General features: G+C 42.2%; 1 protein-coding gene across 1 annotated transcript in view; it reads left to right on the top strand.

Moving 5' to 3' along the window:
• The first annotated feature begins 4,644 nt into the window (after nt 1-4,644).
• Nucleotides 4,645-26,265, top strand: part of ntf3 (neurotrophin 3) — a 58,295-nt gene continuing 36,674 nt past the window's right edge. Inside the window, exon 1 of the mRNA XM_078282095.1 lies at nt 4,645-4,739. Coding sequence (XP_078138221.1) covers nt 4,722-4,739 — 18 coding nt within the window. The 5' untranslated portion in view covers nt 4,645-4,721. The remainder of the gene's footprint in view (nt 4,740-26,265) is intronic.

Below are 26,265 nucleotides of genomic sequence, written 5' to 3'. Positions count from 1 at the left end.
CTCGTTCCTTCTCCTCTCCTTTCATTTTCCTCCCTCTCCTCTTCTTCTTCATCACAATCCCTCCCTCTCGTCTCTCTTTTCTCATCCTCCCCTCCATCATTCCTTTCCCTTTCTCCTCTCCCTCTTTACTCTGTTCCTCCTCTCAATCCTCTTCTATCTCTCATGTCCTTCTCTTCCCCCTCTCCATTTGTGCCCTCTTCTTCTTCATCACCCTCCCTCTCTCTCATCTCTTTTTTCTCATCCTCCTCTCCATCATTCCCTTCCTTTCCTCCTCTCCTTCTTTAATCTCTTCCTCCTTTCTCCTCTCATTCTTGCCCCTTCAATCCCTCGTTTCCTTCTCCTTCCCCTCTCCTCTTCTTCTTCATCACACTCCCTCTCGTCTCTCTCTCCTCATCCTCCTCTCCTCTCCCTCTTCATCACCTTCCCTCCTCTAAAACTTTCCCCCCTCTCTCTCTCCTTACATATTTGATGACTTCACTGCGGTCCGGGATAATAATCACAGGGTTGTGGCGTCACGTGGCGCGCCCCGGGACACGCTGGAGATGTGCGTTGCCGTTCCCCTTATTAAAAATTGATGGCGTCCTTTAGAGTGATGATGCCGAACGGAAAGGCCGGCATTACGGGATCTCTGCCGGCGTGCGGCTGGCGCTTAGTCATAAAGGAAAAAACAACATGCAGACATATGTTCCCCATTGTGTTTCTGCGACGGGACGTTTTCCGACGCACGGAAAGCAGCACAGGTGCAGCCGCTGCTGCTGCTCAGCTGGTCCGAAAATTCAACTTTGTTCCCTTTTCAGAAGATGCAAATGATCTTGGAAGTAGCAGTTTGAAAGTTTAGAGTTGCAGGTTAAAATATTAATATTCAGTTATATCTATAACTTCTACTGAGGCACTACAGACTATTTGTTAGAGTGAGTGTGCAATATTTCATGTATAGTGGTTGTTTTAATACAGTTTTTATGTCTTAGTTTAAGGTATTTTATTTATTATTTATTTTATTTTATTGGTATTGTATTTAGTTTCATGTTATTTTATTGCTTCTACTTTATGTCTTACCTTGTGTTCTATGCGTTTTAAGTGTTTTACATCTTGTGGTTCGTTTTAACCTCCTTTGATTGATTGACTGATTGATTTCATTTGACAGATTTTAAAATGCACATAGGTTTGAAGGTCCTTAGGCCATAACCATACACATATAATAAAATTGTTGAGGAATTCAACACACAATAAAGTCAAGAAGACTTATTTCCATTGTGGTCCTAGCAATGGTCAGGACGGGCCTTTTTCTCTGTCAACAAATCCCAATCAACCATGTTGAGATGGCAATAAAGTGTTGAACTGAACTGAAAGAACAGGCTGCAGCTGTTGCAGGAGTGGAGGATAGCTGCAGGATAGCTGCAGGATAGTTGCAGGATAGTTGCAGGATAGTTGCAGGATAGTTGCAGGATAGTTGCAGGATGGGAGAGTTTTTTGTTGGCTGCCACTGTACAGAAGCAGCAGAGTCGCACAAGTTCACAAGTCACAGTGAAAAGATGCAGCCTGAGTCCCACCATGAGATTTAATATTGGCTGGGGATGAACTGTCTGGTTCTTCACATGCAGCGATCACACACCCTGCAGTCACCAGGACGGTAAAAAACACAAGTACAGCGAGGCGAAATGGCGAGGCTCGTTCTATCCTGGTTCCAGACTCCTGAGTCTCGTCCCTCTACTCTTCAGATTTTGCAGAGTGATTCAGAGAGTCTGGTGTTTCCCTCGTCAGCGGCTTGTTCTCGCTCAGAGAAACAGTCGAGCCAATCAGAGCCTCTGTGGACGGTTAGAGCAATCAGCAATGGAAGAAAATGTAACATTGATATATATATATATGAAAATGTCAGATTGTTGCTTTCACTGAGATTTCCAAATTCCAACTTTCCAAAATTGGCAGTATTTTAGAATGAAATATTATCTCTAAGATGATATCTAACAGATTAAATTCAATATTATTTCACCGTGACTCTTCTTTGGGGATTCCCAAACTTTCTGAGCCTCTGCCTGCAGCTTCGCCAACCGCCGGTCCGGCTCTCTGGAGCGGAGTTCACTTTTACCAGAGGAGTTATGGAGGTTAGAAGACGCATCGGTTGTTGTTGGAGAGAGAAGACCAGATGTGCAGCTAACAAACCACCTTACACACACACACACACACACACACACACACACACACACACACACACTAGGTGGTAGGAGTGACATGGTGTTGAGTGATGTTGTGTCCCAGACTGCTATTTCAACCATGTCTGGCGCCATTATGGAGGTTCATTAGAGACAAGTATTTCTCTGAGGCAGAAATCGTCTCATTGGTTGAGTTAAACCTCAGTGGGCGGAGCCAGAGAACCACAAGTTAGCTAACTGACAAACTGCAACGGCAAAAAAGGAAACCTGGTCAAAATATAAATAAAAAATATAAATGGCAATTACTTATTTTTTTCATTCATTCCTGACCATAACATTCATGATGTTGAAGGTCAGCTAGCTAACTAGCTAACCTAGATAACTTAGTATGATAGATTGTATTTTTTCAGTTAGCAGCAGAGCGCTAGGCTTCATAATATTAGCTTCCTCCTCTCTTACCTCTTGTCTTTTTCACTGAGCTTCAGTCTAATGTTACTTAGCCAGAAAAACTGTGGTTCTTTGGCTCCGCCCACTGAGGTTTAACTCAACCAATCAGATTATTTCTGCCTCTGAGAAATGTTTGTAAAACTAAAACTCCAGTCTGCGTCTCAGCCTGTCTTCTTGTCGAGCCTGACAGGAAAACACTGATCTAGACTGAGTTCAGTGGTTCCCAAACCGCGGTCCAGGGACTCCCAGGGGTCCTTGAAGGGCTTCCAGACGGACCTCAGCAAAACGAGAAATATGTTGACTTCTCTGTTCCTTTATACACTAGAAGTGAACACAAGGAGAAAGACTTGTGATCAGAGGTTTCACTGCTGTCTCCACCTACAGAACAAAGACAGCCAGTATCTCTTCAGATGGAAAACCCCTTTATCACATGAGTCTGTGGTATGAAGCTGTAGATAACACTGCATTAATGTTCAAGTCCAGTGATGTATTTCCTGTTCAAACAGGATGTTGGGGCGGGACTTAACGCAGGGAGGGATCATACAAAAGTGTAAACCAATGGGAGATCAGTCAGGGAGAGAAAGGCAGTTTGACTGGATCAGAGGGGCGGAGGGGCGGGACTGTTCAAAAATCTGTGATGGTTTTATTGGTTGGAATTTTTATTTACGCCTCCTGGTACACGATGATGTCACCACTGAAGATTTTACATTTTCCAGGAAGTAAAAGTAATGAGATTTTGACATAAAAATACAATAAAATATGTTTTGGGGTATTTTTTTTCACTCATCCAGTGAAGGATTCAGACTTATAACCTGAAAGTCTCTGGTTCGAATCACATGCTGTTGCTGTAACTAGATAATGTGTTAAAAAATAAATTTACAAGCCACTCTCATTATTTAGCCAATATTGAATTTTAGGACAGAAAAGAGCTTCTAAATGAAAGTTGTTCACATGCCAAAGTGGCAAGTAGAATACATAGGCTACATTTGCACTACATACATAAAATACATAAAGATGAATACATGAAATAACACTATTAAAAGGAAACAATATAGAGTTTTATAGAGTTTTTCATCTTTATAAATTGCCAATGAAAATGTAATTTTCCATTAATATTCATATAGGTACTTACAGAGTGTCTGGAGTTTATAGTGACCTTATAGTAGGCCATAGTATTTTTAAGTCCTATAGTATCACTATAATATTCTTATAGTATTCCTATAGGGACTTATAGGGTCTCAACGGAGCTCAATAGTGAGTTTATTATACTTAATGGTATTTGTTTTTAATCTCCTATGGTTTCCCTATAATATTGCTGAATTATAGTGTGTCTGTGGTACTCAATAGTGACCTTATTGTACTTTATGGTATTTTATGGTATCACAGTAATATTCCTATAATAACCCTATAGAGATTATAGTATGTTTGTGCTAATTAGTAGTGAGTTTGTATTGACTTTAACATACTTTATGGTATTTGTCATTTATCTCCTTTGGTATCCCTATAATATTCCTATAACATTCCTGTATAAACTTGTAATATTGCTGTGATATTTGTATAGTATTCTTCTAAAATGTATCACAGAGTTACTATAGTTTTTAAACAACAGGCCTGTTGGACTTCAGTCTCTCAGTCTTAAATCATGTCGTGAAACCTGTCAAATGCATGACATGAAGACGTAAAGGTTAGTCACAGCGACACACACACACACACACACACACACACACACACACACACACACACACACCTAATTCGGTGTCCTAATTCATGTCAGCAGGCTTGCTCCGCTGACAGATAGTGGCAGCATGCATGCAGGTCTTTGCAGCAACATGCGCCAAGAGCCATCTGTCCTGTAACAGAAAGAGCGGCATAGATTATGTCTGGAGAGAGAGAGAGAGAGAGAGAGAGAGAGAGCGAGAGAGAGAGAGAGAGAGAGAGAGAGAGAGAGAGAGAGAGAGAGAGAGAGAGAGAGAGCATTACACACACTTTATCCTCTCCATGCAGAAGCAGTGTGGCGCACAGACAGGCAGCAGCCTTCAGAAAGTGGGAAGTTTTCGCCAAAGGATTCTGTCTAAAAATCATCACCTTCATGTCGACTCTGTTGGATACTAACCCGCCGATGCTATGGTTACCTTTATTACGGTAGGACACGCTTCTGTTTTTGACTTGACGGTGTGTTTTTACCGCTGAAAAAACTCTCTGGTTGCTGCGGAATCTGACGCTCAGCGCTGACAGGATGATCCCGGGTGTTCTCCGCTTAGAAAAGATGACTAAACAATGTCAAAGTTTGATTTTAACTGAACCAAATTGTGTGTTAAATAGCTTTGGGGGCAGTGGAGTTGGAACTTGCACGATTTGTTCAAAAAAAAGTTTGTGGAAAAAGTGGATTTGGCACCGGAGTCTCATCTAAATTCGGAGGTTTGACTGCTGCAAAAATAATGAAGTATTTTCTATTTGTGTGAAACAGGAGATGAGTAATTATGGTGAGGCAGTTACTGAATCTTCTAAGCTTGAGGTTTTGCAGGTAAAACGAAGCGGAATGTGAAACGCAATGCGCCGCGCGCTGCCTCGAGGCAAACCAGCGCGAGCGAACTCACTTCTTCCCCTTCTGTCTCTCTCTCTCTCTCTGCACAGGTAGACAAAAGGGTTGGGCTGGTCCCTTTCTAAAGCTGCTGCACACACACACACACACACACACACACACACACACACACACACACACACACACACTATAGACTACTCTTGCTGTTTTCAAAGCCACTTGAGTCCTTGCTTTGCTCTTTTCAAAGGCGTCTTGGTGTGTTTGCGGGGAACCGGACGGGCTGAATGCGCGCGGGGAACGGTTCAGTTGTGGCTCAACTTGTATCTTTGGATTACCGAAACACTAATTGTCCCGCAGCTTGCTGTTAGTGGGAGTGAAAGCCGATCTGTCACAGTTGACTCCCGGCACAAAGGCGGACTATATGCATTGAATTGCTTTCTCTCTCTCTCTCTCTCTCCCTGCGCGCCCCTCGCCCTGTATGCATGCGTGCGTGTCTATGTGTGTGTGTGTGTGTGTGTGTGTGTGTGTGTACTGTGTGCATATATATATAGGCTGTGTGCGCATATATATACTGTATATAGGCTGTATGTGTGTGTTTGTGTGTGTGCATGAGGAGGAGACAGTGAGCGGCCTCGGTGCGCGCAGCGGCCCGCTCCACCGCCTCCTGCGCTCCCGCAAAACTTCCCCAAATGTGCGTTTTTAGACTCAATTTACTATAGACAGAAACAGTTTCACACACTTACTGTCTCAGTTGTGTTGACCAATAACATTTCTATTGACCGAGAAGGCGGATAATCCACTGCAAGGGTCATTTCGATAAAGACTATGGAAAAATATGTAATTTATTGTTGTTGGAACAAGTGGAAATATCCTGAAACAAGGCAGATCCTGCATTAGTATGATGTTAATGTTACTTGAGCCAATAAAATTCTTGGAACAAGTTGATTTGCATTGTAAATATGTGGCATTATGTCACGACAATGGCAGATTTTCTCACGTGTTTAAAGAAAAGTAACATTTTAAGAGACAGATGAGACATTTTTTGCAGCGTTTCTTCTTCTTATGGAGCTGGAGTCTGCAGCGCCGACAGCTTTGCACCTCTGGGTGCTGATGTGTGTGTTTGGATGGATTGTACATTTGGTTATGGTTTTTTTCCGAGGTGATTTTTGCCCTCAGAAACCACAATGTGAATGTGGTTTAATGGAACTGGTGATGGGAGGAGAGCCAGCGACTGCAACCGCTCCAGAGCCCAAATACTTAAGATCCATCCTGCCGTGTGTGAGTGTAATAACGTGCTGTGTGTGTGTGTGTGTGTGTGTGTGTGTGTGTGTGTGTGAGTCTAACAACATGATGGGAGGGTAATTCTGGGTAATGGCCTTGGAACAGGATCGTATAGAGTCTTGGATATGAAATCGGTCTGGGCAGCTTTGCGTCATGGCGCGCATCACTGGGCGTCCTGAGCCTGTTGGACGCGTTTCTGCTGCTGTGGGAGTCGACTGGTGTGTGTGTGTGTGTGCGTGTTTGCATGCGTCTGTGTGTGTGTGTGTGTGTGTGTGTGTGTGTGTGTGTGTGTGTGCGTGCGTGCGCGCGTAGGCCGCTGGAGCAGCTGTTGCAGCGGCGGATTTGACGCAGAGCCCCTTCTGACGGGCAGGAAGGCAGGAGGACAAGGAATTAGGACGCAGTGAAGGAGAGAGGGACCCGTTCCATTCTGAGCCCTGCTTTCACTTCCTCTCCCTCCTTTAAAGGGCACTTCAGTCAGAAACGGCCTGAGATAAGCTTAGAGTTGGAGCGGCGCAGCAGTTTGCAGCTGCAGGGACTCAGGTTTACAGCTTCACTGGGTGTTTTAAGAGACAAGCGGGGAGCGAGGGGTGTGAACAGATGAGGGAAGGCTCATGGGAAGAACTTCAAGTCGATATGGGTCGAGAGGGGCCAAAATGGCTCCCAGGGGGTTTAATAAACTCATATGTTTCTATGAAAAGTTCCTGCTGTCCCATTGTAGGCCCACTGCAGTTTGTCTGTTTTTCTCCTCTGCAGTCTGTTTATCTGCCACGCTCTCCTCTCCTCTCATCATCTCTTCCCTCTCCTTTATTTGTTTCATTTGTTGCACCGGTTCTCTTCTTTCTTTCTCCGTCTACATGTTGCATCACTCTGTCATTTATCCCTTTGGCGACACCAGACGAGACAGATAAACGGCACAAATTTTAGACAAAACAAAAACAAAAGCGGGGCTGGTTTGAATCCTCAAAGCAGCTGGGAAAGTGTGGGTTGGGAGTTACGCTCTCCTTATTCCCTTAATAGCTAATGTTGAGGTGCCAGTGAGCAAGGCACTGAACCTCCAACTGCGGCTACAAAAACTACTTTTTGTACATTTTAAAAGGTCACAACTTGGGTTTAGACGTAATTTTAACAAAAAATATACCCATAAATGCTATTAAATGATACAGAATCCACTTCTGTACCAGAGAAAACATTTGTTTGGGCAGGAGATAAACTCTGAACTCATTTTCTCAGCTTCACGCAATTGCTGCTATTTTGTTTTGGTTCTTGAGTGTTAGACTGGTTGTACTGGACGACTCCCACTGTGAATACGAAGCAGAAAAGAGCAGAAAGAGTCTTCAGTTAGACAAATAAAGGTTCAAATAAAAACCAAATAGATCTGGTGTAACTGTGATTTAACTGACTTGGTTGCTTGTAACTCTGGTGATCGAGGAAATGAAGCGTCTTCTACTGTTGCGCTCTGTAGCATCAGCCAGAAGCCTCCGATTTCCAGGAAAGGGTGCGCAGGGTGAGAGTGTGTGTGTCACTGGGTGATCAGCCGGGTGTCTCCCATCACTCACACACACTTCAGTGAGTCAGGCCCATGTCTCCTCCAGAGGGACAGACAGGACGGGACAGGACAGGACAGGACAGGACACTTCTGCACCTCCTCTCCTCATGCCTCGTCATTAAGTGTAATTCAATCTCAATTTGACATTTCCACATCCACAAATTTATAATTCAATCTTCCCAAACAGCAAATCTGATTTGATCGTATCCACTGGTGCGAGACGGTCCAGTCACTGAAACTCAGAAAACCGTCCAAAAGTTCAGCCGGTCCGGCCGACTCTTCCCTGACTAAGTGACGTCAAAACATCGAAATTTAAAGGTTGTTTACGTCTGCTTGTTAGCAAGATATCTTAAAAAGTTACGCACAGATTTGGAGGGCAGATCGCTCTCGGTCCGAAGACCAGTTGATTCGATTTTGGTGCTGATCTGGATCTGAGTTTTCCGCCATTAGACGATTGACATTTTTAAGTAAGTATTGTGCAGCGTTTATGTGCTGGAGAGAAAGTCCGACATCTGGGACTTCCACATCGGCTGCTAAACAGCGTTGCATTCAGGTGCTGTTTTGTCGGAAAATCAAACCCAGAAGACAAAGAATAACTAAAACTGTTATGAAGGCTGCAGCTTTGCAAGTTGAACTGTTGGCGCAGGTTTGAGCTCTACTGAGTGATTTCTAGATCTGTGTGTTTCAGATATTGTAAGAAACACCATACCATAGGATCTGATGTTATTCTCCTTGTGTTATTTAGGGTGATGGGTCTATAGACGTAGAAAGCTGGCTTGGATGTTACAGGGAAGAGGTGGAGGGAGAGAGTGAATCAACAGGAAGCTCCACCTCTCCGCCTCTCAACACCATGAGAAGCACTTTAAAAAGCAGAAGCATCACTTTGCGAGAAAAGTGCGTCAAGGGCCTTGTAAGTGAAGTCAAGTGCAACTCAAGTACTTTTTAAATAGTTTTGTGTCGAGCGGTGTTTCTGAGACTATGGGGGGTCAAAGCACCTGAAGGGGGCGTGTCTTCTTCCAGCAGGTCTCCATGTGACAAAATGCACCAGAACGTTCTAGTGAAGCTGGACGCTGTGGTGAGACACGAATACGGGTTTAAAGGTCCCGTATTCTCCACTCTCCAGAGTTTTATTTTGTGTCTTGAGGTCCATTCAAAGCTGTGTGTGTGGTGTCATGAACCAAAAACACTCTCAATCCATTTCTCCACGTTCATTTTCCAGCATCTCTCTGAGCCTTACCAAGAACAGGCCGTTTCTGTCGCCGTGTCTTTAAGGCTCATTAATATTAACGAGCCCTCTGTTCCGATTGGCTAACCGTTTCAAGAGTACAATTTATATAAATATATGATTGTTATTGCCACACAGTGACCCATAGCATCAATCAGTTCTCTCTCTCTCTCTCTTGCTCTCTCAAACACACACACACACACACACAACGTTACCATGCAAAACTAGAAAAATAGGATCATCTACTATGAAATTTTGCACTTTACTTCATTCCTGACATGTATTTTGTTGCCAAATTGCCATATGCTGTCACCATTACGCAATGCCAGATGCCAAAAACTACGTGTCCCTCTCACCATTACGCAATGCACACCACAAATGTGCAACGTACGTCCCGTTAACCATCATCACTCATTGCCAATTGCTAAATATGCAACCTACAACCAAGAAAAACAACACAGTAAATATGTAAAAAGCACGGCCCAGCAAAAAGTCATGAAAATAAACTGCAAAGGCATCTTACCTTCACCCGACGCACACACACATCGGCCTTGATTGGTCAATACATTACACTACATTCAAAACAATTTAGTAAATCCTCCCCAGTTGTGTCTCATGTCACATAAATCAACTCACGTAGTGTAATTTTTAGTATTACTTTACTGAAAGAGACTCAAAGCTGCTCGTCGGGAGCAGGTCGGGAGTAGAACTCACTCAATAGACTCCTCTGGGTGGATCACGCTCTTCTTCTTCTTCTTCTTCTTCTTCTTCTTCTATATGTTTGTAGTTTCACGGCTCTGCCTCGTCCCAGACGGTTTACACATTTAGCAGAGTGTTTATACAGCGCACATTCTTATGGCTAGTTAGAGAAAAACACACCGTAAAGGATCTGGATTAGGTGCAGAGAGTTTCCTCTGGTCCGGGGAACGGAAACACACACACACACACACACACACACACACACACACACTTTTATGAGGATCTTCATTGACTTCATTCATTCCTTAACTATGACTCTAACCATAGCAGTCACCAGTCTGGACACCTGACTGAATGTTCTGTGTTTCATTCTCTTAAATCCATTTTGATCTAAATTCTTCTGCTTAAATGCTTGAAATGAGTTTCTTAGACAAATATAAATAGTGAAGTTGATCCTATGTATGAATTTCTTTCCAAAGCCTTTGCCTTTCCATCAAGGCAAAGAATCTAAAATTTCACTTTTTTTGGTCGCTGCATAATTCCATTTGTGTTATTTCATAGTTTTGATGTCTTTACTGTTATTCTAAAATGTGGAAAAATAGTAAAAATAAAGAAAAATGTGGTGTGTCCAATCTTTTGACTGGTGGTGTATATGCATTATAATCCATTTTCCAATCTCAACCCTAAACTAACCATAATCTTTACCGAAACCTTAAACCTAATCACAATTTTAACCCCAAACCCAAATTCTAACCTTAAACTAACAAACGCCTCTTGTCTCGTCTTCCTGTCTTTCCCTCTTTCCCCCACACTCTCCCTCAAAAGGCCTTTTGTTCCTCATCAGCTCGTCACTGTAAACCCTCATTTGCTCTGAATTGACTTGATTTGGTTAAATAAAGGTTAAAAAAAAAAACATTCAAAAATAGCCCTTTGAGGAAGTGAGGACGAGCCAAACTGTCCTCACCTTGGAGGATTTTCCTCACCTTTCTGTCCTTAGTATAGAAATACACCACACACACACACATACACACACACACACACACGCACACACACACACACGCACTCACACACACTACTCTTACAGATACAGATAGAGATCATGTGGTTTCAAGGTGAGGCCCTGACTTCCCAGCAGTCCAGTCATATGACAGTTCATCCCCTATGTCTCTCTCTCTCTCTCTTCCTCTCTCTCTTTCTCTCTCTCTCTCTCTCTTCCTCTCTCTCTCTCTCTCAGTTTTATATCCATATGCCCCTCTTTTTCCTCTCTCTCTCAGTATATATATTCCCCTTTCTCTCTCCGTCTTTCCCTCTCCCTCTCATCCTCTTTTTCTATCTCTCTCTCTCTCCATTGTCCTCTCTCTCTCTCTCTCTCCCTCTTTCTTTCTCTCTCTCGCTCTCTCAGTTTTAATCTACCTCTCCTTAGTCTTTTTATATCCATATGCCCCTCTTTTTCCTCTCTCTCTCAGTATATATATTCCCCTTTCTCTCTCCGTCTTTCCCTCTCCCTCTCATCCTCTTTTTCTACCTCTCTCTCTCTCCATTGCCCCCCCCCCCCCTCTCTCTCTCTCTCTCTCTCTCCATTAAAAAGCAGAGCGCTCTCTGCTCTCCTGATAGCAGGACTATCTGCGCAGCAATCATATCAGAGCTGATCAGCTGATATACAGTAGAGTGAGACGATTTCCCGCACGGGCCGATTCATCTTTAATTTATTTATGTGCGTCCGTGGATATTTGTATGGATTTCTATTGTTTAATTATTTATATAGATTAGATTATATAGACCACAATCTAGATATTTGTTTATGTATGTATGTTGATGGGAATCTGCGGCCCTCCTGCACAGCTGGCGTTAAAATGTTTCTCCGGTATACACTCTGAAATTCACTTTCCCTTGTCACGCACCAAACTTTCTCTTGTAATATTTACGTACTTTAAAACGGACAGTGAACGCCTCGTCTCGCATGCTCTCCATCCACCAGTGTCCTGACTGACTGTTACTATCTGAGCTGTTTCCCGGATGGATTTGTGCACAAAAGTTTATTTCTGTTTACATGTGTAGCTCCTGTATGTAGACTGGCATCATACTGCGTTTACACTTTGTTGTTAATGTGTTTTTAAATGAGATGATTGGATCTTCAGTGTGTTTTGGGTGCGTTTACACACCTGGATATAATGCGTTTTTGTGCTATCTGATGAAAAAACGATCACACAGGATGCACGTTAATACAAGGTGGAGAGGAGGTCTATCTATCTATCTATCTATCTATCTATCTATCTATCTATCTATCTATCTATCTATCCACTTAATTATAACCAAGGAGCTTATGTGTGTCTGTCTGTCAGCAGAATATCTCAACAAATTATGAACGAATTGCCATGAAATTTGGTGGACAGATCGGTCTGAGGCCAAGGAGCAATTGATTCAATTTTGGAGTTGATGCTGATCTGGGATTTCTGCCATTAGAGGGTTTTTTTTTAGCCACAATTTTGAAACTAAAAGTGATAGAGACTTGATTCCAAATCCTAAGCGGATGTTTGCAGGGTGAATAAATCAATTTTAACGTAAAAAATTTAAAGTGATAGGAATGATGCGTTTGGGTGTAGCAGCAAGTTGGAGAATTGTTCAGCGTTGGCGGAGATTTACAAACTTAATTTAAATCCACGATGCCTCCCACCGCCTGTGTTTAGGAAAACAGATCCGGTGCTGTTTGGTTTTTACTGTCGCAGATCTTCAAGGGGGGGAAAACCAGAACCAGGAGTCTTTTCTCCCGCTCAGTGTGACCTACATCGCTGCCGCAGACGGTGCCTTCACTGACCCGATCTGTCACAGCAATAACACCAGAGAGGTCGTTCTTCACTCTCACTATAAACACAACACGGGATCTGGCTTTTATATGGCTTTTATACAAGTTACTCTACGAACCAGTCATCCCTTAAAATAACCTTACATTTCCATTCATTTACATTAATTCACCCCTTAATTCATGCAAAAAATGAATGAAGGGAGTTATTAATGGAGGAGATCCCATCAAAACCTCCTTCAACTCCTCCTTAATCTTGACTCCTTACTTTCTAATTTAATGAAAATTTCAGGGAGACAGGAACTTTCCATTAATTTCCACTTAATAACCCTGTAAACCTGCACAAAAGGCATGAAAAATCCCTTAATTTCTAGTGTCTCTGCCAATGAACCCATGAATAAATCCCTTATAAACCCATGATACTACCCTTACTTTGTCAAAGCTGTGTTATTTTTAATGGATAATTAATGTTTATGTAATGAGAAATTAAGGAAATTTCAGCGTTAAAATTAAGGGGTTTGGTTTCATAGTGTTACTGGGGATGGAGAGTCGACTCCATCACGTCGATTCTACTAATAAACAGAATTAGAGTCGAGTTCTTGTTGCAATCTGGACTCCAAACTCTGGAATCGAAGAAACAGTTTTAATTTAAAACAAATTTGTAATTAATTCATTCATCAATTGGACAGTTGCTATAAAACTCGTTAAGCTAACCAGACTTTGTAGAACATTTGTACCGAGTTTTGTACCATTTTGTGGTAATGTAATGAATTAGTTTTGTTCGGAAACAAGGAGTCAAAGTCAGAAACGACTCCAAAAAATGTGGAATCGAATTGACAAGCTCTCTCCAAACAGCCTGAATATGAATATAAAACAGGCAAAAAAGCATGAAACTCCACAGCAACAAACCCCGACGCTCAGCTTGGCGCGCTTTACGGGAACAAAGGGAACGACTGTGACCCCGTCTTCGACCAATCAGACGGCTCGGGCCGAAGCGAGCGTCCGTCTCGGTCTCCTCCGCTCAGAGCGCGCCGCCTCCAGGCGACGGCTGTCAGGACGATGTGTCGGGTTCAGCGGCCGGCTTTGATATTCGAGCAGGCAGGTGTTCAGACGGCCCGAGGGCCAAACCCGCCGCTGTGAGGCGATACAGTGTCCTGTCCAACCACACACACACACACACACACACACACACACACACACACACACACACACATCATACATACACCATACATCATACACGCACATGTATGCACGCCACAAACACATACACAGACACAATATGCACTGGAGGAACAGTCTGAAAATCACACTTCTAGCACATAAAGGAACATGAACAACGGGGAAATAGGCAAAAAAAAAGTGAGACAAATTTTTATATATTGGCAGAATCTGCTTTGGCTCACGCTTTTTTCCGCCTATCTACAATTATTTTATTTTCTTCGTTCCATCATCATAAGTTTCCATCCGACCGGATTTCGGTGTTCCACTTGTTCAGACTGAAAGGTTTAATAAACATAAAGAAAGAGATTCACTTCAAAACAATTCAGCAGCAGGACTAGTTTTTTATATATAGTCAGAATCTGCTTAGTCGGCGTTCCTTTATGTGCTAGAAGTGATTTTCAGACTGTTCCTCCAGACGATGGCAGTGAATGGAGAGAGAAAAAAAAACACAATTCTCCAGTCTGCTCTACCGGAGCAACAGATCACAGAATCATTGATTTTGGGGGTTTTATCATGAAACCTCAGACTAATCCTAATTCTAATCTTAACCCTAAATCCAAACCTTAACCCTAAACTAAAACCCTTGAGGAGGTGAAGACCAGAAAAATGTTCTTTACTCTGAAGGTGTAAAACTCAAGGTGGCTCTCACAAGGATAGAAAACAAGCGCACACACACACATACCACACACACAGAGACCACACACACTATTAGCGTACTGTACAAGAAATGAGAGCAAGAGAGAGAGAGAGAGAGAGAGAGAGAGAGAGAGAGAGAGAGAGAGAGAGAGAGAGCATCGCTGCCAACTGAAAGTTAAGACCGCAGGAAGCTGCGGAGGAATTTGCGTCCCGGCTCTTATTTGGAATAAGTTTCAGTCGGTTTCAGTGTTTCTGCTGTTTGAACTTTTCACCGGATCACATGTCTTCTGCAGAAGTGCAGCAGCTGATGATGTCATAACCTGTCAAAGACGCCTCTCTGAACTGGGTCAAAGATGTCATGAAACCAATGAAATGGCAAATATCGTAATAATTGTAAAAAGGATTATCCTCTTAGAATGTAATAACTGCTGGTTAATTTAATAATGTGTTACACTGTGAGGAAAGAGATAGTACAATATGAAGATTTATCACATTTTTGAGTCATTTAGAGGGAAATTGTTATGACGTTTTGACAAGTTATTACATTACACAGCAGTTATTACATCAGCAGTTGTCTCCGTTACAGTTTTGGAAATGAGCTCCTGTGTATTTTCCCCTTTGTATCCTCTGGTTTTAAGCTGGTTGATGAAGTGCTGGAGCTCAGTATGTTTGTTTTTCATGTCACAAACTCCGATTCCCCGCACCTGTTTCTGCAGCATCGCCAAGATCATCAGTGATTTACGACTATATGTTAGTCATTTCACCAACATTGCAAGCAACTAATAGCCAGAGTCAGACTCAAGTCCCAGTTTTAACTGCTTGAGTCTTGACTTGATGCATGAAGAGAAGACTTGAGACTTGACTTGACTTGGGTTCTGGTGACTTGGGACTTGACTCTGACTTGTACTTTGATGACTTGAAAAGGTTTCTAAAGTCTTGACTTGAGATCTTGTGTTTGTGTAAATGACTTTCTGAATTTGTATGGAATGATTGAATTTATTGAAGTTGAAACTGATTATAGAAATCAAACTCATGATGCTCTTACCAAGTTTTTATCCTATTAAAACCATATTGCATTGAAAAGTCCTAGATATTTAGTTTTCTTTAAGATATTAAATTGATACTGGACTCTTGATTTGTTCTGACTTGACTTGCTGTTCTACATTTAGACTTGAGACTTGACTTTAATGACATGGACTTGACTTGGAATTGACTTGATAATCTACATTTAGACTTGAGACTTGACTTGAGACTTGTGCCTGAAGACTTGAGACTGACTTGGGACTCGAGCAGAGTTGACTCGGTCACACCTCTCTTCAGTGACGGTCCATCTGAGCGCTCTCTCTCCATGTGTGGATACATTACTGATGTACAAAACACTCTAATGCCAGAGATTACAGTGGGATTTCAGTACAAATCCACACGGCCGGCCGTCCTGCGTCATTAAGTTACGCATTAAGTTCCAGTACCTGGTAGACAAACATGCAGCATGCAGACAAACATCCTGCGGTATGGATTTGCATTAGACAGCGTTCGGTGCTGCAGGATGTTTTCCTGCACTGACAGATCGACCCGATGTCAGGAAACGAGCGCGATGTGTTCAGGTGGAGATAACGCGCTCCGTGCTCGAAAAGAGAGAGGAATGTGTTTCCCAGCAGAGAGAATCAGAACGACCCGGATTCAACTCCCAACTCATGAAGAAGTTTTCTACTTTCTACTTCCTTTTCAGCTAATTTTTGTATTTTATTTTATGCAAGACCAAAACCTTAACCTAACCTTAACCAAATTGTTTTAGTTGCCTAAACATAACCGTTAACTAACATTTCCATGTGACAAAATGCCGTGTCCAATTCATGCTATTGTCATGACTTGGACACGCGATCGTCACATGATCTTTTCACGGTGGAGGAACTTAATCTGCACATTATTCTTGTCCACAGCAGCGTTTAACAGTTTGTGCTCGTTTCATGAAATTCTGCAAGAATCAACTTCAGAATCTGTTTCTGAAGATTCTGTTTGTTGTTCCGCAGCTCAGATTTTTAATAAAAAAACTGAGATGTTTTTGCTTAAAGATTTGCTCTGTTTGAATATAATGAAAGTTTTTTTTTTTTTTACATTGTGCAAGTGAATTTATAGGCCAGAAACTGGGCTCTGACAGAGTAATTGCAGCCTCATGCGATTTGAAAATTGAAGTAGTACATATTGTGTTTTTGGATTCAATTAATTGTGCAGCCCTACTGTACAGTATGATTGATTGATTGATTGATTTCTTTCGATGTCATGATGTCTGAAGATGCCCAGAACCACATGGGCTTATAAGACACATGTATTTGTTTATTTATATATTTTCAGTATGTCCATGGCAGTGAAAAGGGATATTTAGGTCTGGAAACGCCCCTCGCTGCGGTGTGTATGTTAGAGCGTCAGTATCGGTTAGTGTGTTTACATCTAATAAGCATTGCAAAACACACAGAGAGGGACCCGGAGCGGTGAAGCGGGGGATAAACCTGGATTCTGCTGTATCAGGAGGAAGATCGCGCCGCCGCACAGCTGCTCGCATCATGTGAGAGCAAATGATGCCGCCGCCGTCCATTCAAATCGCTGCACTCATTCAAATGCACAGATACAGTAAACAATAGTTAATTGTCATGAGAGTGTTGCAGGACAACAGTATGGCTGCTTCCATCGCATGTCAGCACTTATTCAAAACATGATCCACATGGGATGAATCTATTCCCCGAAATTACAGAGGAGGCGATTTAATTTTTGGGAAAACTATGATCGAACTTTATTGAAAGGATAAACCCCTTGAGATGAATCATTTCAAGGAGTAAACACAAATACATCTATAATATAACAACAAAAATTACAAGTAAGGATGTATTGCAAAAACTGCAAAAAAAAACAACAAAAAAAAACACTGACAGACTTGTTCAGTTATTTTCTCTTGTCTCCAGACTTATCAAGCTTATATTTGGATTTTTTTTTAGTGAAATCATCTCACTGCACTGACTGATAATTTTACCGGTTTCAACAAATTAGACTTTTTTCCAGGAGAATGTAACTTGTTTCAGGACATTTTCTTGGTAAAAGTGAAATTGTCTTGGAGAAAGTTTCTTGTTTCCAGATTTTCTTCATTGTTTTATGATGATTTCTTGAAAGAAGAAGTCATATTGGCATGAATCAAGTGAAATTTACTGAAACCAGCAGATTATCTGCCAGTGCAGTGAGAGAATTTGACTAAAAATATCATGAAATAAGCTGATAGGTGAGAGAAAATCACTTAAAAACTTATAATTTTTTTGCAGTATATACCAAAAAAAACAGATAATGGACTAAATGACAATAAGGAAACATAACAATTGTGATAAGGTGATTAAATTACACCAACAGCAGAAACATACAAGAATAAATGTACATGTATATTTTCATGCATAAGCACTTAAAAATCAAACAAACATATGAAAGCTTCTTTCGAAATTTTGGGGTCAAAGACAAGTGGATATTGAGTCTAAGTGTGTAGGAGGATCTATATGGAGCTAAGTATTGTCTTAAATAGGAAGGACAATTAAAATAAACACATTTAAAACAGACACATGCCAGTGGAGGTGGAGGATGTGGAGTTATGGGAAATGGGAGGAAATTGTTAAAATCGTGGCACTTTGCATCAAACAGCCTGTTGATTTACAGTTCTCCACCCGGCAGTCGCTGTGATCTTCACCCGGGTTATTAGCAGCTCGTCAGACAGACTCTGCCCCGGGCCGGCGTGTCGGCTCCCGCTCCGCTCCGCTCCTCTCGTCCTATTTGCATGCTGCGTTGAGAGTTTCTGCTGCTAGATCTGCTGCTAGAAAGTAGAACGGATCTGACTCGGTGGCACGACATGACGCACTAGCATGGGCGCCTGGTTATGTTTTAAAATGGGGGAGCAAACCAGAAAAAAAATTTGAATTTAAAAGAAATTTCCTGCATTTCTACACCACCTAACCTCTTGGATTAAGTCAAGAAACAGCCAAACTGAGTACAGTTAGCTGATAATTAGCCTGATCAGCCACCGTCAGTAATCAATACAAACACACATTATTAAACCATTAATCAAACCAATAACTAACAGCAGTCAACGTCAGACAACCTTATCATACTTAAGCAGTTACCTAGTGTTTCTGTAGTGGTGACAAAACGTTAAAAAATATACATATTAGCAGTTTGAATTAAACTGAAGCTCCCTGCGCTCTCCGGGGAAAATATTACGCCAAACTCCCTTTAAGAAATATGACATATTAACAATTCCTTACATGTCCGTAAAAACACATAACTCTAGAAACACAAGATAGAAGGCGTCACATGTAGACAGTCTTCTTGTCAATTCGGCATCAATATAATCCATAAAAATAAACTGTATTTCTGTACAAACTTTACATTTTGGATTTTGTCGCCTCAACTCGCTACCAGCCTCCGTTGGTTAGCTATTTTAGTGGGAGAAGACCGCGGGAATGAGAGGCGAACCGTTTCAAAAATTAGATTTCTCACTGAAATAAGTGCCGGTTGAGGTATTTGAGGAGTTTTTTTGGCCGTTACCAAAGTAACTACCCGGTTTGCTGCTTCCTGTTTGGTGCTGGAGAGAGCGACCTACCTTCTGATAATATTAAACATGTTTGATTGGCTGGGAAAGTTAGCTAACGTCGACTCGCAAATCGGTTCGGCATTTCGGCGACAGAACAATCCTACTTTTAGCTAGTTTAAAGTTTGGCTGGAGTCAGTGGGCCAAGCAGGTTCATCCAACATACGCTCGCCTATCTTTTCCCTATAGGTTCTATTTTCAGTCAATGATCGCAGTTAGATAAATGGCATGTGTCTTACCTTTGTAATAACAGACTCCTGTGTGTGGATTCACTGACAGACTGTGATTGACAGCCAAAGCACGCTGTGGCAAACGATCAGCGACGGGTTCGACTGAACCAACTCAAAGGGATTTTTTTATTACTTGTTTTTGTCAGTTGCTGAAAATAGTAAAATGATCGTTGATATAGGCTGCTTAAATATAATCACCTGATTGCGGGGACTGTATGATGATAAGTTTATTTTTAAAAAGACAAAAAGTGGGGTAGCAAAACCATAACTTTGCTCCCCCCTAATTGAATAATGGGGATGCATTTCATTCATTCCACTTGCTCCATTGCTCAGGCGCCTGTGTGCACTAGAACCTAGAAAACCCCCTAGAAAGAAGCCGGAGAGAGAGAGAGAGAGAGAGAGAGAGAGAGAGAGAGAGAGAGAGAGAGATGCAAGAAGAGACAGAAGCGACGGCTGCAGAAAGAATGCTTTTTGTGAGATCGTGTTGCTGTGTGTCTTCACCTGGAAACGGCTGTTATGAGTCTCCTGCCGCTGTTTTTCCTTAAGTCTGCGTCTGCATTACTTCTCCCCCCGCTCCCCCTTTCCATCTCTTTATATCGCCTGTGTGCTGACTGTGGCTGGAAACCGTCCAGACTACGCAGAATCCAGATCAAAATGCGACCGCTTCCGTATCAGTTTGTGAAAATCCCATCGCAATCTGAGAGAAAAAATTGAGTTTTTGTGAAATCCACGCCGCTCATTTTGCCTCCGTTCACACTGCAGCAGAAAGTTTCCCCAAGTCTGATTTTGTGACTACATGGATATGTGGAACAAAGCTGGATGTTGTGGCACGCCACCTGCGTGCGACTTGTGTTTGTCACCGTTGCCACGACGATAAGTAAATCTTAGCAGCGTCGGCATGGAGGACAACAAGACACAACAGTGACAAGAAAGACAGTTAGCAACTTGATTGGCATTTCAGGAGACGCCTCGGTTCAGTCAGAACTCAAACCGCAAGTCATTTAGTCGATTATTGAGTCAGAAAATCGTAATTTCCTTAAAATAAATAAAAAAATCTGCCAGTGGCGTTAGATAATTTCACTTGTTTCCAATGCAAATCAACTTTTTTCAAGAATTTTGTGTTATTTTCTTGATAGCAGTGCAGTGATCTGTCTTATTCTGACTTGTTTCAACAGACTGACACTCATTTCTAGAAAATTCCTGCATTGGAAACAAGTGGAGTTATCTCTCCTCACTGCAGAAAGTTTCTCTTGGTTTAATAAAAATAAGATTTGAAGGCTGAATATGAGACTGAATGACTCGTTAAGATGGATGTTTTCTGCACACATCCTAACCACAATGTGTTGAAACAAGCTGGAAAAGTATAGAAACAACAGATGTGACGTCTTTTGATATTGTTTTGATATCACTATCAGTTCATATTGATACGAGATATGGGTTACATCCTGCAATAGATATGAACAGTCCTCCAGATCAGATATGAGCATGAAGGCCTGCAGTGTGAACGGAGCCATAAAGAGACCCGGCGTGACCATGGACACAAGCATATAGACTGTAACACACACACACACACACACACACACACAGGGAGAAGTGGTAGGAGTCTAACCTGAGACGATAACTCATGAACTGTCACAGACTCTAAATCTGATGAGAGAAAATTGGCTGCACCATCCGATACTCCTTCCAGACATCAAAGGTTCGGCCTGGCACACATGAAGGGAGACGCTGCGCCTCGTGACGGGACAGGAGACGACTCAACTGCATGTTTCGATGGAAGAGACTCTGCTGCAACTTTACGCAAGAGCAAAAAGCACCTGAAGAGCTTCATTCCAAAAAAGAGATTTGCACCATTTGAAAACATTGAACATCTAACTCTTGCAACACGATTGCTGGCTGGAAAGTAAAGGAAACTATTAATTTAAACTCGGAGAGGCCTCCTGCGGCCTAAATTGCATCATGCTGTTTAGACGGCTCTAAAATCGAAACCATAGTAGCTAGTATCATAATTCTTTTTGCATCTGAAAGCTAAGACTTCTGTCTTCATTGCAAGCCCATGCAACCCCTGTAGCATGTTTTTTTTTTCACTCTAAACAAACTGCGGAGAGTTGTAAAGTTGCATGTCAAGTTACGAGAGGTAAAATCTATTGAGTTGCGGATTAGGTATGTTCTAGAGATCTAATGTTGCATCCATTTCTGTATATGTCATTGATGACGTCATCACGTTGTACCACGCCCATGTCTGCTGGTGAAAAGGTCCATGAAAGGCTGTTTCGGGCGCTAATGTCCCGGGTGTCTGACCGAGGAGGAAGCCTGACTGTCGGCGAGGAGGATAACCGATGGATAACCGATGTCTGGAAAAACATCAGCAGTTGACTAGCCACTGCTGATATCGGCAAGCCAGCTTCTAATATCGGCTAGTCACATGCTAACGTGTCTCTCTCGGCCAGAGAGGCAACAGGGTGTCGTCCAGACATCGGTTACCCTCTTCGCCGGGGTGGGACGGACAAAACTGACACAAACGCCTTTGCACTCTTCTCACAAAAATGAGCATATCTCAAAAACTAAAAGATGTACATTGTGTGAGAAATATTTTGCCCATGTTCCTTACGTTTACAATTTCTCTGGCTAAATATGTTTAGTGTGTGTATTTGGCAAATTTTAGTCAAAAAACATGTCAAATTTTGTTTTAATTTATGGCACAATTTCAATATTTTTTCCAGTTATTATGGTTTATTGATTTACACAGCCTTGTAGCTTGGGTTGTGCAGATTTTAGGGATATGAAACATTTGAACGATACTCAAAAAAATGACAAAAATACCAGTGTAGGCTTCTATTGCAGAGTATAAAGGGTTAAAATTGTTTACATCAAGTTATAAAGTCATAAGACGAGAGTAAGAGTTACCATCTTAGGACATTTTCTCAAAAAAATAGTTCAGTTTTCGAGGATAGAATCGTCCGCTTTGAAATACTGATGAGTGTCGGGTGCCACATGTTTTCCAGTGAATATACAGTTATTTTTTTCAAAGTGGATTTACAGCGAAGTGTTTTGGAATGCGATCCTTCATATCTGAAACCACGTCCTGTCAACACTTTCTTATTTGTGTTGGAGTGAAAGCCGACACCTCTGAACGAACAAGTGATAGAAATTCGCCCCTTTGCCAAACCGCGAGCAAGGGGGAAACCTGCGGCCAGACGCTCGGCGGCAGACGGTTATCTTCCGGTACATCATGCGATGCGGGCTGGTGTCGGATATCCATGTCGTTCAGGAGGAAACATAAACTTACTTGGAAGAGTTTCACTTCCAAAATCAGACGTCAAATGACGCAAAGATAATACGTAAACGAAGGTGTTGAGTGACAAAATGTTAGCGCTTTTTACTGAATGGATCCTCCTAAATGATGCAGATATTGTATGATAAAGCTTCAGCTGAGGATTTGCTGTAGTGTTTTGGGCAACTTTGCACTTTGGCGGCCCCAGGTGGCAGCGAGAGGTAACTGTTTGGTTTTTTGAAAGTTTGAAGGACTTCATTACCCAGAAACCGTTCCGATTTGGGCAAATAGGGCCAATCTACAGCGTCTGAGTTAGGGATGGGACACTCTTTTCTGTTGCACCCCCACTTTGTAATTTAGGCTGATAAGACCGTACCTATATTGATATTGTATGATAAAGTTTCAGGTTAGGATTTGTTTTCTGTGGCGTTTTGGACAACTTTGCACTAGATCACTTTAAACTTGGGCGGCTCCACATGGCAGCGAGAGGTAACTGTTTGGTTTTTTGAAAGTTTGAAGGACTTCATTACCCAGAAATCATGTAATGGGACGTCAGTGTGTGTGTGTGTGTGTGTGTGTGGTCGAGGTGCTGAAGAGGTTCAGACATTGTTGGTGAGTCCAGCTTCCGCTCGCTCATCGCTGTTTAGGAGACACGTAGAGAAGATTTTTATAGAACAATCTGACCTAGAGCAGCTTTAACACACACACACACACACACACACACACACACATACAGTATGTGATGCTGGCAGGAAGGTGAAACAGCTGTGAGTCATCTCAAGACCTTCGCTTTCAAAATTGTTCTGTTTTTGAGAATTGAATCGTCTGTTTTGAAATATTGATGAATTTGAGATAGCAAACGTTTTTCAGAGTGTACACACACACACACACACACACACACACACACACACACACACACACGTGCACAGACATGTAACATAACATGCATTTCATGGACGCTTATATCCAAAGTGCCTGACTGTACGGTTAGTGCGTACATTTTTAGCACTGTTGGCCCTGGTGGGACACACACACACACACACACACACACACATATGTTTGTACTACTATACTTGTGAGGACCTTCATTGACTGCCACTACATCCCTAACATAAACCTAATCCTAACTCTAATCTTAATCTTAAATCCAACTCCTAACACTAAACTAGATCCTTAAAGAAATGAGTATTTTCTGAGTATTTCTATCTTTGTGAGAACCAGATGTCCTCACAAGAATAGAATGACAAGAGCAAACACACACACACACACACACACACACACACACATACACACACACACCTCTCTCAAAAGTGTGTAGCATCCACTAGGGGAAACTCACCGCTCTGTATTATCTGGGTTAGTTTATGAGTATCTAACGTTTGATGAACCGGAGAGTCTGATGTGGCTCGGCTGAACGGGGTTTCCACGTACGTAGGGTTCGAACTCGCAGAGCCACATGCAAACAAAACACACACACACGTTATTGCTGTTCGACTGCTGCTTTATATCCACACCGCACACACACACACACACACACACACTCTGCTCCGTACTGTTGAAACCCTGTGGCTTCACTGCAGCGCTGAACTGATGAATGGTGGGAGAAGATTTACCCGCTGCATTTCACACATGCTTCTGGTTTTCACTGCTAAATGCCTGTAATGCCAGCAGAGATACACACACACACACACACACACACACACACACACACACACACACACACGTCATTAAAACACAGTAATAAAATACACTGATAAACAACATTTTCTTTCAATCTCGCATACACACATTTTCACACAAAACACACTACATATATGCACACACTTGGACACACACTCATACGTGCACGCACGCACACACACACACACACACACACAAATACACATCTGGATTCCTGTGTTATTCCGTAGCAGAGGATTTTCCTGGACCATTAATCCAGGAAATAGTAACACACACACACACATATCCACACTCACACACACACACTATGCATGCTCACTTACTCCTACACGAGTTCATACACACACACATATATTCACACTTGGGGCATTCTCACTCACTCATACCCAAGTACACACACACACACACACACACACACACACACACACACAGGCACAAGGTCAAAGCCAGTGTCTAACTCTGCAGTCTATTCCTGTGTCTGTGATTCTATTAGGCTTGGCACTGGATTAGCCTCCCTGATCTCTGGGGCTGATTTAGGCTGGTTATTATAACCTATTACTGCTCTCTCTCTCTCTCTCTCTCACACACACACACACACACACATACAGATCATGGTTCGCCAAACATTTTCAGGAAGCCGAGGCGTGTTGTTAACCGATTCCTGTATTCAGTCTTTATGTGCGTTCTACTTTATTTTGTGTCTTTCTGTCCATTCAAAGCTGTGTGTGTGGTGTCATGAACCAAAAACACTCTCAATCCATTTCTCCACGTTCATTTTCCAGCATCTCTCTGAGCCTTACCAAGAACAGGCCGTTTCTGTCGCCGTGTCTTTAAGGCTCATTAATATTAACGACCCCTCCGTTCCGATTGGCTAACCGTTTCGAGAGCGAAACGTGAGACGCCGCGGCCCGGCGGCTACAGGTAGGGAAAACTCTCCGGTAATAAACGATGACGACCGCTCGACCGCTTTGAAAAAAACACTTTGTTAGTCTATTATTTCTTACAGAAATGATAATGAGCGAACCTTTGTGACGCCACAAAGTTACGGAAGTCCAAACGGCTCGTTTAGAGGCTCGCTTTTCTAATATGGATTGTGTGGATTTAGTTTTGATACTTTCACCATGTTTAGATACACATCCAACTCCTTTATCATCACAGAGGCAAGGGGAGTCCTGCTTTACACCAGATGGACCTTTAATAATCCATGCTATCTCCACATACAATATCATACTTGCATATTATACAGTGCATGGCATGTTGACGATGTCCATTGTCTGCCGTTTTATTTTGTTTGGTTATTTTATTTTTGCTATTCTGCAGTGTCGAGTCAACTCCAGACAAATTTATCTCTAGAGCACTTTTAACAAACAGATTTGTCAGGATGTCCTCTAGAGACAACAGGACAGAAAAAAACAAGACAAGGGCGACTGGAAGGCATTCTGCCAACGGTTTATGTTTGTTTACCGTTTGTCTTCTGGGTTTGATTTTCCGACAAAATAGCACCTGAATGCGACGCTGTTCAGCAGCCGACTCGGACGTCCCGGATGTCAGACTTTCCCAGCAGCGCATGAACGCAGCATCGTAGTTACGGCTAAAAAAAAAAATAATCGTCTAACGGTGGAAATCCCAGATCCAGATCACCACCAAAATCTAATCAGCTGATCTCTGGGCCGAGAGCGATCTGTCCAAATTTCAGCCAAATCTGTTTGTAATTTTTTTTTAGATGTTCATGAAGATGAGTGTCTCTCACAGGCAGAGGAGGAGTGGAAGGCAAACCCACCTAAACTCAATTTACCCTCCTTCATATCTGCAGGAATAAGAGTTTTCCCTCTCATCGTCTGACATGAATCTCTATGAGCTAAAGTATTCAAAGTATACATCATAGTAAGTCGCATTAAACTAATGTGACTTATATG

Source organism: Centroberyx gerrardi, chromosome 24 (assembly GCF_048128805.1).
Source record: "Centroberyx gerrardi isolate f3 chromosome 24, fCenGer3.hap1.cur.20231027, whole genome shotgun sequence".
Lineage (NCBI taxonomy): Eukaryota > Metazoa > Chordata > Actinopteri > Beryciformes > Berycidae > Centroberyx > Centroberyx gerrardi.
Note: the sequence above shows the minus strand (reverse complement) of the source record. Positions and strands in the feature narration are given on the sequence as shown.